The sequence below is a fragment of the Triticum dicoccoides genome, chromosome 4A, assembly GCF_002162155.2.
Source record: "Triticum dicoccoides isolate Atlit2015 ecotype Zavitan chromosome 4A, WEW_v2.0, whole genome shotgun sequence".
Lineage (NCBI taxonomy): Eukaryota > Viridiplantae > Streptophyta > Magnoliopsida > Poales > Poaceae > Triticum > Triticum dicoccoides.
The window spans coordinates 46704224-46717912 of record NC_041386.1 but is presented as its reverse complement, the minus strand read 5'-3'; the positions used below and the strand labels follow the sequence as shown (position 1 = coordinate 46717912).

Here is a 13689-nt window from a genome sequence, read left to right as displayed (position 1 = left end):
CAACTAGGATTCCCAAGGGGGAAAGAGGGAGAGGGGTGGCCGGCCACCTCTCCTAGTCCTAATAGGACTAGGGGAGGGGGGAAGGCACGCAGCCCTTATGGGCAGCCCTTTCACCTTTCCACTAAGGCACAATAAGGCCCATATGACTCCCGGGGGGTTCCGGTAACCTCCCGGTAATCCGGTAAAATCCTGATTTCACCCGGAACACTTCCGATGTCCAAACATAGGCTTCCAATATATCAATCTTTATGTCTCGACCATTTCGAGACTCCTCGTCATGTCCGTGATCACATCCAGGACTCCGAACAACCTTCGGTACATCAAAATGCATAAACTCATAATAACTGTCATCGTAACGTTAAGCGTGCGGACCCTACGGTTCGAGAACAATGTAGACATGACTGAGACACATCTCTGGTCAATAACCAATAGCGGGACCTGGATGCCCATATTGGTTCCTACATATTCTACGAAGATCTTTTATCGGTCAGACCGCATAACAACATACGTTGTTCCCTTTGTCATCGGTATGTTACTTGCCCGAGATTGATTGTCGGTATCCAATACCTAGTTCAATCTCGTTACCGGCAAGTCTCTTTACTCGTTCCGTAATACATCATCCGCAACTAACTCATTAGTTGCAATGCTTGCAAGGCTTATGTGATGTGCATTACCGAGAGGGCCCAGAGATACCTCTTCGACAATCGGAGTGACAAATCCTAATCTCGAAATACGCCAACCCAACATCTACCTTTGGAGACACCTGTAGTACTCCTTTATAATCACCCAGTTACATTGTGACGTTTGGTAGCACCCAAAGTGTTCCTCCGGCAAACGGGAGTTGCATAATCTCATAGTCATAGGAACATGTATAAGTCATGAAGAAAGCAATAGCAACATACTAAACGATCGGGTGCTAAGCTAATGGAATGGGTCATGTCAATCAGATCATTCAACTAATGATATGACCTCGTTAATCAAATAAAAACTCTTTGTTCATGGTTAGGAAACATAACCATCTTTGATTAACGAGCTAGTCTAGTAGAGGCATACTAGTGACACTCTGTTTGTCTATGTATTCACACATGTATTATGTTTCCGGTTAATACAATTCTAGCATGAATAATAAACATTTATCATGATATAAAGAAATAAATAATAACTTTATTATTGCCTCTAGGGCATATTTTCTTCAATAATGCCCCAACGACTTCTCAGGTGGCAGCTATATGGGTTGAAGGGAGCGACCCACAAAATTGTTTTGACAGGAGTGTTGTTGTGCATGGCAAAAAAGGCGACCGGCCCTGTACATTAGAGCATACCATGGGTGCTATGATCCATTGTCATATCCACTGTTTTTCCCACGTGGGGAGACAGGTTGGAATCGCTGGATGCCGTATGTTCAGGAACACAATGACACAAACCAATATCCGGCGCATTATTCAGATCCGCAAGAAAACCGGGCCTCTGAATTACATACAGGTATTCTATTCATTATTGTTGTGTTATCTACATACTATCTTTATAAATATAATAACATTTGTCTTCGTTCACCTATCGAGCAGATGAAAACTTGATGGGTGGAAGGGAACAAGTTGGCAACTTTGGGCCAGATGAAGACCGAGTCACTGATTTACATGCAGGTATGATGTTCATTATTAAATTGTTATGGCATTATCTACTTACTATGTTGGTGAATAAAAACTTATGTCTTGCTCCCCCAACAAAACAGAAGATAATTTGATTAATGAAAGGGAACAAGTTGGGAATTTTGTGCCAGATGAAGACCATGCCAATGATTTACATGCAGGTGCCGGTCATTATAGTGTACCACTTATTCTTAATAAAAAAATCTGATGTTGTCAATCATTATGATTCCAGCCATTATACTTGTATTTATATTCGATATTGTAGATGATAATGAGGATAACCAAGATGAGGATTTTGGTGACAATGAGGTGAATGCAACACAATCCAGGAAATTTGTTAGTGCGAGGGAGTACTACTGCTTCAAGCTACAGGTCAGGAAGAAGCTTTTTAACATCGTCTTGTTCGGTGGATGCCTTTTCCAACAGTGGGCTGTTGACATGTATATCAAGATTGAGACTATGAGGCTGGACTGGTACTCAAAGCCAGAGAATCAAAAGGTTATACAAGCTGACCTCTACCAGGTATCGTGCTTGCGTTTATACTAATACATCCTACTACATCAACATTTTGAAAAACATGCCTTTTCCATGACCAAGTATACTGTTACAGGGTCTTGTTGACACCATCGTTGCCGGCGAGTCACGTGGTGATCGGATTGGTAAGAGAATCGTGCTTCCACGCACGTTTCCTGGTGGTGATCGCGACATGCAGCGAAGGTTCCTCGATGCAATGGCAATAGTCCAACGGTGGGGTAAACCGGATTATTTTATCACGATGACTTGCAATCCCTACTGGAAGGAGATAACACTTAATCTGATGCCTGGACAACTGCCAGAAGACCGTCCAGTCCTGGTGGCAAGGGTATACAGGGCTAAACAGCGAGATATGATGGACTTGCTAATTAAGGGTAAGCATTTCGGACAAGTTGCAGCTTATGTACATGTCACAGAGTTTCAGAAACGAGGCCTCCCTCATGAGCATATACTTTTAATCATGAAAGCACATAGCAAGTTGGCAACCCCGGATGACTATGATCGGGTGATATCCGCAGAGATACCTGACAAAGAGAAACACCCAGTTCTGCATGAGCTGGTCGTCAAACACATGCTGCACGGACCCTGTGGTGAGTTGAAAAAAAGTTGTCCGTGCATGATTGATGGACAGTGTAGGTTCCATTATCCGTGAGATTTTTGTGATGCCACACAACAAGGGAGAGACTCTTATCCCATCTATCGGAGGAGGGATGATGGGCATGGAGTTAGGATCAGAGGAGCCAATTTGGACAATAGATGGGTGGTCCCTTACAACCCTTATCTGCTTATGCGATACAACTGCCACATTAATGTTGAAGCATGCTCGAGCATCAAGGCAGTGAAATATTTGTTCAAGTACATCTATAAAGGCCATGATCGGACGTCATTTGCTTTTGAGCAGGACATAATCAATGATGGTGGAATCATCAATGAAATCCGACAATATAGGGATGCACGCTATGTATCTCCTCCAGAGGCTATTTACAGGATTTTTGGTTTTAAAATGTTTGGTGTCAGTCCATCAGTGCTGCAGCTCCAACTTCATTTGCCAAATATGCATACAATTGCATTTAAATCTGGTGAAAATCTAGAAGATGTTGTCGCTCGACCATCTTCATCTAGGTCCATGCTTACCGAGTACTTTGAGATGAACCGGAAGATTCCGCAAGCACGGAAATTGTTGTACAGAGAGTTTCCAGAGCATTATAGATGGATAGCTGGAAAAAAGAAGTGGCAGAAGAGAAGAAATAACAGATCGCAGATTGGAAGACTTGTCTACGCACACCCTGCTGAAGGAGAGAGGTACTACTTGCGTGTGTTGCTAAGTCATGTCCGAGGTGCCACTTCATTTGATGATTTAAAAACAGTAAATGGCAACATGTGCACTTCCTTCAGAGAGGCATGTGAACACTTAGGCCTCATTGAGCACGACAAGACTCTTGATGATTGCATGACAGAGGCGGCCACATTTCAGATGCCTTGTGCCCTAAGACGGTTGTTTGCGACTATATTGGTTTTTTGCGAGGCAACAGAAATCCGACAATTGTGGGAGAAACATCTACCATCAATGTGTGAGGATTACCGTCTTAATGAATCAAATGAGTCAATACTTGAGCAGATGGTCCTTAGAGATATTAGGGATATGTTGCAATCCATGGGAAAGGATATTAAAAACTATGGACTTCCGGATCTGGTAGAGACCGATGGTTCTTATGACGGTGAGTACAGAGAGGTAACAGAAGAGAGGCAAATCACCGCGGACATAGAACATCTAGATCTATTTAGCAGTTTGAACAATGAGCAGTTGGCTGGTTTCAATGACATAATGGATCATGTGATGAACAAAAAAGCCAGATATTCTTTGTTGATGGTCCAGGAGGCACTGGGAAGACGTACCTGTACAAGGCATTGCTTGCTAAGGTGCGTTCCATGGGCCAAATGGCGATTGCAACTGCTACATCTGGTATTGCAGCATCGATAATGCCTGGAGGACGGACAGCACACTCTCGGTTCAAAATACCAATCAAGCTCACTGACAATAGTATGTGCAGTTTCACAAAACAAAGTGGTACAGTGGAGTTGCTTAGACAGGCATCCTTGATAATTTGGGACGAAGTCGCTATGACAAAACGTCAAGCAGTTGAGACGCTTGATAGATCACTACAGGATATAATGGAATGTTCTTTGCCGTTTGGAGGAAAGGTTGTCGTCTTTGGTGGTGATTCCAGGCAGGTCCTACCTGTTGTGACACGTGGGACAAGAGCGCAGATCACGGATGCTACACTTCTGAGATCCTATCTTTGGGAGAAGACCCGCAGGATACGTCTCACACGCAATATGCGGGCACAGGCTGATCCTTGGTTCTCGGAATACCTCCTAAGGATAGGCAATGGAACTGAAGAGACAATTGGCAACGACTATGTCCGTCTCCCTGACGACATTGTCATTGGCTATACCGAGGATGAAAAAGCTATTAACATGCTCATCGAAGATGTCTTCCCATCGTTGCATGCCAATGCTACATCCAGAGAGTACATGAGTGCACGTGCTATTCTATCGACCAAGAACGATCATGTCGATGACCTGAATGACAAGATGATCTCCAGGTTTCCAGGTGAAGAAAAGTTATACCATAGTTTTGACTCAATCGAGGATGACCTACAGAATAATTACACAATTGATTTTTTGAACTCGATCACACCAAATGGCTTGCCCCCACATGTTTTGAAATTAAAGGTCAACTGCCCGGTCATTCTGCTACAGAACCTCGACCCTCATAATGGTCTATGCAATGGAACACGGCTTATGATCAAAGCCTTTCAGGATAATGCAATCGATGCAGAGATTGTTGGTGGTCAGCATGCTGGAAAGAGGGTGTTTATACCTAGGATCCCTATGTCGCCCTCGGAGGACATCTCACTTCCTTTCAAACTTAAGAGAAAACAGTTCCCCATCCGTCTGAGTTTTGCGATGACAATTAACAAGGCACAGGGTCAGACCATCCCAAATGTTGGCATTTACCTTCCCGAGCCAGTATTCTCACATGGTCAGCTATATGTTGCATTGTCAAGAGGAGTGTCGAGAGAGACAACACGGATTTTGGCCAAGCCAAACAAGGATGTCGATAAATCCGGGAAAAGCACCAAGAACATTGTCTACAAAGATGTTTTGGAGAGATGAGGCAAGTGCATTATTCCAATATTTCTTTTCCCCTACTATGTTTGTGTTGAAACCCAACTTATGAAAGAAGCTCCTTAGAAGTTTATCATTTTAGTAGCCGTAAGTCCTGCCATGCACTAATCACTTCATAATTTCTGCTGATTCAGGGTTGACAAATATTTCGTGTTCAGGAGAATTGAGGCTTTAATGTGGTTATATTGGTCTCCAGATGTGCCAACTTGTAAACCTATTTCAAATAGAAGAAGATGGTGGAATGATGCCACGTCATGGTGTCAGATCATCCATAATAAGGAACACTTTGTGTTGTATATTCTGTACTATCTAAATTTAGCAGCCAGAATTCTGTTCTATTAAAGATGTTCTTGAACGCCTAAGTGCTATGCTCTCTGATATATTTGTAATGATAACTGGAAGAATCTATGACATTCATGGAATATATTGAAGTTAAAAGGCGTTATTACTACTATGTTGCACATATGTTGTTCCCGAATCTATAGCAGATGAGCTCACATGCTTTGTTTTTACAGAAAAAAAATCGAAAGAATATACTATATAGAATTCAGAAAAGAAGATAAGGCACGTAACAGGCTAAAATGCTGGATAACCACAGTGGGCGAGAATACCTCCTCCAACATGCGTCAAACCAGTTGAAAATATTCCTCCTATTAGGATTCCAGCTTCTTCATCGATTCACTATGCTGCCCCTTGGCTAGCTTGCTCATCACCAACACGTAGCAGGTACGCCGCCTGTTGGTAGTCCCCGCAGTTGCCTTAATTTCAAAAACAAAAAATTAAGTTTGACAAATATTTAAAGGGTGTGCCTTCTCTGAATTATTACACAGCCTGCAGTTACAGAAGGAAGGTGGGCCACACCCAATATTTATGCAGATAAAATGCACTACGGAAATAACTCCAGTAATTTTGGCAAACTGGGGTATAAAAAAGCACAAGATAAGATTCTGGGCGCCAGATAAATCCGGGGATGATAGCAATCAGGAGTCCCCAATTATCGCGATAGTAGTTTCCTTTCTCCCACGATTCTGCCTTATTTCCTTTCTCTCACGATTCTGCCTTATATTTCCTGATACCATTACTTTAGACCCCTCCTCCACCCCCCTCACGATCTCTCAGCCGCATCCCAACAAACCGCCACAACAAGTCTCTCCACCGCGCCGCACACATCAGCCCTTGGTGAAGCACCATCATCGTCCATGTCGGCGCCATCGTCATCGGTGCCCCATGCGGGTCAATCTCCAACCAGATCCGGTACTATTGCCGATGCCATCGACACGGTAATGACATATTATATCTCTCTTCTTCCTATACAAGGTTTTCTATCTAGAAATGTCATGCTTGGGTTTTCAGGAAAACATCAACAAGGTAGCAAAGGATGAGGATATAGATAATATGCAGATTGAAGATGTAAAGAAAGACGAGGATACAAACACCGAGGCGACAGAGGTGATACAAGAAGAATCTACTATGGAGGATACAGAGAATATGCAGGTTGAAGAGGTGATAACCGTACAAGAGGATACAGATCCCGACTCCACAAAGGCTACACAAGAGTCCATTAGGGAGGGTCCACTAAACATGCTTTTTGATGCTGTGATAACCAAGGATGGATATACAATCCCCGAATCAACAGAGGCAAGTTTTCTTTCCACATGTCTAACGCCAAAGATCAGTTTGTAATTATCTTAGTACAATATCATTACAAAAATATATTCACGCTCTTATAATATTATACTACCATGGGTTTCAGCTACCTAGCGATGACGAAACAAGTGAGATACTCAACAATAATGAAGTGGAGGAAAATAATTGCATGGATAGCCCAGAGTATACACCTATTCTTGAAGAAAACATAGCAAACAGAGAGGATGAAGATTCTGAGCATACACAGGTGACTTTCCTTTTCCAACTATATCTTCCCAAATTATTCTAATTATATTATATCCTACACACGGGTAATTCATTCAATATTGTTCTCACAAACTAACCCACAACGAAACAAGTCAACAAATGGTGGCAGCTCAGGATGAGGAATTGGCACAAACACGGGACACGGAAGGGCTTCAGACTATAGAGGACGAGCTAACAATGCCCGTGCATATAAATAAACATAAACGACGGCATAACAAGCATAAGAAGGCACAAGACTATGTTGTTTCTCCACAAGGCACGGAACAAAACATTCAATGTCCTTGTACTGCTACATTATTGTTTTTGTGTTATTATCATTACATGTTATGATTGCCATCGTGACAGATTATGCCTGCAGTGGCGATGATTGGTCTATTATAGAAAATATCCGGTCTGAACCAAGCAAAGAAAGAAATTTAGTGAGCAACGACGACGCATTTTTGAAAAAAAGTCATTTACTATCTCTTCTAACTCCCGGAGAATGGGTTGGCGACGAAGTGAGTATATTATTATTATTATCGCATTACGACTAGAAGATGCTATTTGATTATCAGTGTCATCTAATATACTATGTATGCTTTTAATTGTAGGTCATAAATACGTACATAAATTGCATGACTGCTATGGAGCATCTACAAGTAAGGTCAGGTGGAAGTGTGTTCTTAGAGAATGCATGCATCTCAAAGATGATAAAGATCGGTAGCTATCTGCCCTCAGATGACATGGATGCTGCACCAGCATGGGTACTAAACAGAGCCAAAGTGTATTTGGAAAATGATATGGTTAGTCTTTGTGTCCTACATAATTGGATGAATTACAGCTACAATGACCGATTCATCCACGTACGAGTACAACTAAAATAATCATTTTCTCCAGGTATACTTTCCAATAAAAATGGAGAACGTTCACTGGTACCTATGTGTTATAAATGCCAGAAAAAAATGTGTCCAGGTGCTCGACTCGCTAGGCCCATACATGAGCCGCAAGGACCTCACTGATACGGTCTGCACTTCATCCTACTGCCCCATCTTTTCTAATAAGCTTTTTTTTTCTTATTTCTCACTTGTGATGCTTATACTTTTTCCATTTTTTGGTACACCAGCTAGAAGGACTGGAGGATTTATTCAAATATGCATCCAAGCACATGGAATTAAAATCCGATAAGTGGACTGATCTAGATGTTACAACATGAAAAAGAGAAGAATATATTAAGAGCAGTCTTCAGAACGATGGGTATGCCTCCTAATATAACTCAGAGCATTTATGCTTAACAGGGTACATTTGGTATGCTATTATTTTTATTTTTACCCTGCATAGCATTCCTAAAGCACATTTGATCAACAGATTTGGTATGCCAATGCAATTCTTTACCTTATTGTATGACAATGCAATTCACACAGCACCTCTCATTAGATCTCGCCTATATAATGGTGCTCAAGGCGATACATTTCATTAGGCTGCATATTATACATTTGAACAACGAATATGTTACTACACATATGGAAAGAAGCAGATATATAGCATACCTGTATATGTGTTCCGCTAACAATCTTCCAAATCTCTATATCCAATGCATCCATGCCAACATAGAGAAACAGAAACATCTCACAAATGAATGACAATGTGGTGAAGGTGCCTGTTGTGCATACAATGGCATAAGCATCAGCAAAGTTCAGATGTCAAAGAATGGACTCACATGTATTTCTGATAGAAACAGTGCAGATACCAACTTGGTTGCGAGACTACAACGTCTCGAAAAGCAAAGACTCAACATCAATTAGAGCTAGCTGATAGTGAAAAATTAAGCCACCCAATACTCAAATCCACAAATTAAGAAGCTTTATCACAACATGGTTGCCTAAAAATGTCACCTGACTAAATCCCCACTGATAATTGTAGGTGCGTTAACAACATCTAATCGAACAGCATACCTTCAGCAACCGAACACCTACGCGAGCTGCGAACTCCTTCCCGGAGAGACTGTGTGAGGTCGACGCACTGGATCTCGGTCCAATTCAAGATGCCTGCTCCCGCATCGTGTCCAGCATCTCGCATCTCGATCTGCTCTGCGGCAGTATGATGGCGGCGGCAGAGTCGATCTAGGAAAGATCCACGGGGTTGGCGGCGAGACAAGTCCGCGGTGGTGAGAGGAGGTGGCGGGGCGAGGCCGTGGTGGGGATAAGAGCCGGCGAGGCGAGGCCGTCGTGGGGATAGGAGACGGGGTGAGGCTGTGGTGGTGGTGGTGGTGGTGGTGCGGGAAGGGGGAGGGGGGCAGAAGACGTCGTGGCGGGAGAGGATGCGTCCTGCTCGAGAGAAGGCAGCCGGCGGCGTGCGCCCTGCTCCACACAAGGCGGCCGGCGGCGTGCGGCGGAGAAAGCAAAGTGAGTGTCTCTCACCGTCTCACCACGCACACATACTGTTGTGAGAAAACAACTCCTCCACATTAGTGTGCGGGGAGACTGAGATACTTTGCACCAGCTGCTCTTTTTTTTTAATTTTCTTTTCGCCCGAAGCTCCTCATTAGTGTTCCTCTGGTTGCTCTCTTTCCTTTTGCAATGCAACCTCTGGTTTCTTTTGCGTGGCCAAATTATGTCGCCGAATGGATCATCGGCCGTGTCCCTTTTGTTTTATTTTTAATATCTATGATCGACAACCATTTTATGAAGGAATAATTATATGGGTTCCTCTCAAAGAAATTATGCATTGACAAATTCATTTTTTTATTGATAGCCTTTTTGTTCAGTTGATTTATAATAAAAAATATGTGTTGACAAATTCAATTATTTTATTGATAGCCCTTTTGGTCATTTGATTTAAATTAGCGGCAAATGTTGTTCAATTCCTTTTTAATCGAGTGTGTCCGATATGACTTGTGGTTCGGTCAACATCATTTTATAATACTAATATTTTAGTATTAATATAATATTTTTGTTATTAATCATATCAAAAATTTGTAATCATCCAAGTCATCTTGTGGTCTCTGCATGTTAAACTACATGGAGTACTTCACGGGAGATAGTCTGTCTGACACTCCCGGACATGTATAATTTGCATCATATCATGATACTAATTATTTCGTATTTTATCATTATTTGAAAATTAAGTCTTGTTAGTACTTCACTTTAGGTTCATATGACAGATTTTAGAACAAAATTAGCTGTCATTTTAGTCGACTCGGAATTCAATGATGATGATATAAGAAACCGAGACTTGGATGATGATGAAACCAACACGGATCCCACCGATTGTATGATCGTCGAAAGACCTCCTAACAAACCCAAAGCATCCAACTCATCATCACAAGTTGAGCTCATCTCGCGATCATTTATCCTTTCGCCGTTTGTCACTCCAACAAACGACGACTTAATGGATGAACTTTGCTTGTTCATCAGCATGGTTGATGATATCCCTTTGCTAGAGTAAGACACATTTTTCCAATTCTTTTTTTCTAATAAATTATTACTCATGTATAATTATAATTGACAGAATTCCCATTTCACAAGAGCGAATGGGTGAAAAGCTCTCAACCTTATCCTATTAGTTTGAACTTGAGACAATTAAAGAACATATTAAAGAATGATGAGTACATGGATGCTGATTGTTTTAACATGGCTGTGAGGATACTAGCATGCCACGACGTCCAGCTTGCTAGAGATGTCCCAACACACTATATGGATCTACGATTCTGTGTAAGTTATTATAATCACATTTTACAGTTTGCCTCATTCTACTCATGTTTTCTTACATTACTGTAGTCCATGTCCCAGTATGCACAAGTCCCAAGTCATCATGATGGTATGGACATTGCTATGTTGGCACAACTATTTGATAGCTGGCCTAATAGCAATGAGTATCATATCTCGGAATGTGATACGGTAAGATTTCAATTCAAAGTCATTGTTTATTTGGTCCTAATAAATGATAATGATTGATGCGTCATTGCAGATTTTATTGCCTTGTGATATTCTTGGACTATTTTTGTTGTTCATCTTGGACCAACAAAAAAAAGTTGTTTCTATTTTGGACCCGCTTTCAATACCTACTTTCGGAAAGCATATACTTAAAACTATGGTCAACGATCTAAACCTTGCACTTCAAACTGCAAACCCTGCCTTTAAGGACGACATTTTGAAATGGGGATGCAAAGTTCCTGTTGTTCCCACAAATCCATACGGGTAAGAATATTGTCAATACATCACACTCTTAATTGATTCATTCAACTCACATGTAACATTTCATACATGCAGTCCCCTATCTGGTTATTTGATTTTCAATTTAATGCACTCATGGCATGATGGAACACTACATTTTCCAGTACCCAAGGTAAGTATTTCACACCATGCTCATTTCTACACACGTTACTCATGTTTTTTTTTCTAATAACAATGTTATATAATGCATATGTAGGATGATTTTGAACTGAGGAAGCGCTTTTTGGTTCATATTTTGAAGTATGAAGAAAATGAAGTTCTAAACAATATCCCAGTCTTAGAACGAAGCATTATAGATCGAATCAAAAGATGGACCTTCCAGAGAGGATCATCATCAAATGATGATTACTAGATAATGTTGCTTAGTTGTTATTTTTAAGTATTTTTGTAATAAGTAACAATTACAATACATTTATGTGATCGTTAATTTTATGTGAAGACATGTGTATTGGTCGTGTGTTACATGCACGAGTTTTTTCATTTTTGTATTTCGAATTTTGGAATCACAACATTTCAACAATGAAAATCTTTCACCGTCAAACAAGACCTATGACTTAATCTAAAATAAATTATTACATTAAAAATTCAGTATGACAGCACATTTAAATGTTTCGGTACAACAATACAAAAGTTCATGTTTTTATTTTAGTTTATTAGGATACATGCGTTGCACGTGCACGCTTACTAGTGAGAAAAAATTATACACCTGAATTAGCTAACACAACGGGAACCCAATATATGGATGTAATCAATGTGTATAAGGCAATATTGTAGAAATCATCTTCATGGGATGGATCCTAAAAGTCGTCTACATATTAGAGAACATCAGGAACAACTAGAGGCTAAAGCGCGCTTCGCTGTGACATTCTTCTGTTGTAGCGTTCACATTTTCCCCTTTCCCGAGAGTATTATTTTTTGGTGTTGTGTTACGGGGTTAGTTGTGTTTTGTTTTTAGGTCGGATGAGTTCTTATTTTCCTTTGCATTTATTGCGTCATCCGTGTCCTTCAATGCAGTAAGTAAACACGAGGGGCAATCTCAGAAGAAAAAAAGAAAGGCATGAGGAGAAGGGTGTTGTTCGGTGTGCAACTCTCATGGTCTTACACACACTAGTAGAAAAGGTACCTAATGTGAAGCACATTAGTACCAGTTTATAACTGAACCGGCATTAATATGAACATTAGTGTCGGTTCAAACGGCTATGCATTAGTGCCGGTTTGTGTTGAACCTTTAGTACCGGTTCGTGCCATGAACCGGTACTAAAGGGTTGGTGGCAGGCTGGCGTCAGGCCAGGGCCCCACGAGCCCCTTTAGTGCCCGTTTGTGACACAAACAGGGACTAAAGGTCTAACCCATAATCCTGGTTTGTATCACAAACCGGCACTAAAGGGGTCTTAACCTATAGTCCTGGTTGCAGACACAAACCGGTACTGGTCAAACTATGGTCAAGCTACTTATTCAAGAAATATTGGTGTTACTAAATAATTATTTCAGTTTTTTGAATTTTGGTCAAATATGGTCAAACTACTTATTCAAGAAATATTAGTGATACTAAATAATTATTGTTTTTTAGGATAATAGTTTCAAACTCAAACGATGAAACGTGTGACCTAATGCTCAAGCTAAACTTCTGAGGGTTAATAGGATTGACAGCTTACTATTGTTAGGAAAACAACAAGTGCGGACATGGAAACTAGGGGGAATAGAACTCGAAAGTTAAGCGTGCTCAGGCTGGAGTAGTGAGAGGATGGGTGGCCGGTTGGGAAGTTAGACGATTTGGAATGAGTGATCCACACTTGAGCAGTTATGAGGGGTGATTAGAGATTAAATCGTCAAATAATTCAGAAAATTGAAAATCGAGAAAAAAAATTCCAAAAAAACTTTTTATACCGGTTGGTGTTACCAACCAGAACTAAAGGTCCCCCATACCACGGCACAGGCTCGCGCCACGTGGTGGGCCTTTAGTGGCGGTTTGTGCTGAATCGGGACTAAAGGGGAGGAGGGCCTTTAATCTCCATCCTTTAGTGCTGGTTGTAGAACCCGTACTAAAGGCCCTTACGAACCGGTAATAAAGCTCCGTTTTCTACTAGTGACATTCCAATCTTTATTGCAAGGTGTCGTGGGGTCTTTGATAACCTTTGTATTTACTATCGTCAAGTGTTGTTGTTTGGGCGTGATGGTGTGCTATAAGC

The 13689-nt window shown here is 41.2% G+C and overlaps 1 protein-coding gene and 1 long non-coding RNA gene across 2 annotated transcripts; one reads left to right on the top strand and one right to left on the bottom strand.

Moving 5' to 3' along the window:
- Positions 1–5783: 5783 nt before the first annotated feature.
- Positions 5784–9662, bottom strand: LOC119284899 (sodium/hydrogen exchanger 1-like). The gene is made up of 3 exons (XM_037564076.1): positions 9221–9662; positions 8816–8925; positions 5784–6133 (listed from the first exon to the last, which is right to left on the bottom strand). The coding sequence occupies exons 1-3, from the start codon at positions 9342–9344 to the stop codon at positions 6029–6031; spliced, it is 339 nt and encodes a 112-aa protein (XP_037419973.1). The 5' UTR covers positions 9345–9662; the 3' UTR covers positions 5784–6028.
- Positions 9663–11362: 1700 nt separating this feature from the next.
- LOC119288657 lies at positions 11363–11824 on the top strand. Its single transcript, XR_005141243.1, has 3 exons — positions 11363–11464; positions 11537–11612; positions 11697–11824. It is a non-coding gene; the product is annotated as an uncharacterized LOC119288657 (long non-coding RNA).
- The last annotated feature ends 1865 nt before the right edge of the window (positions 11825–13689 follow it).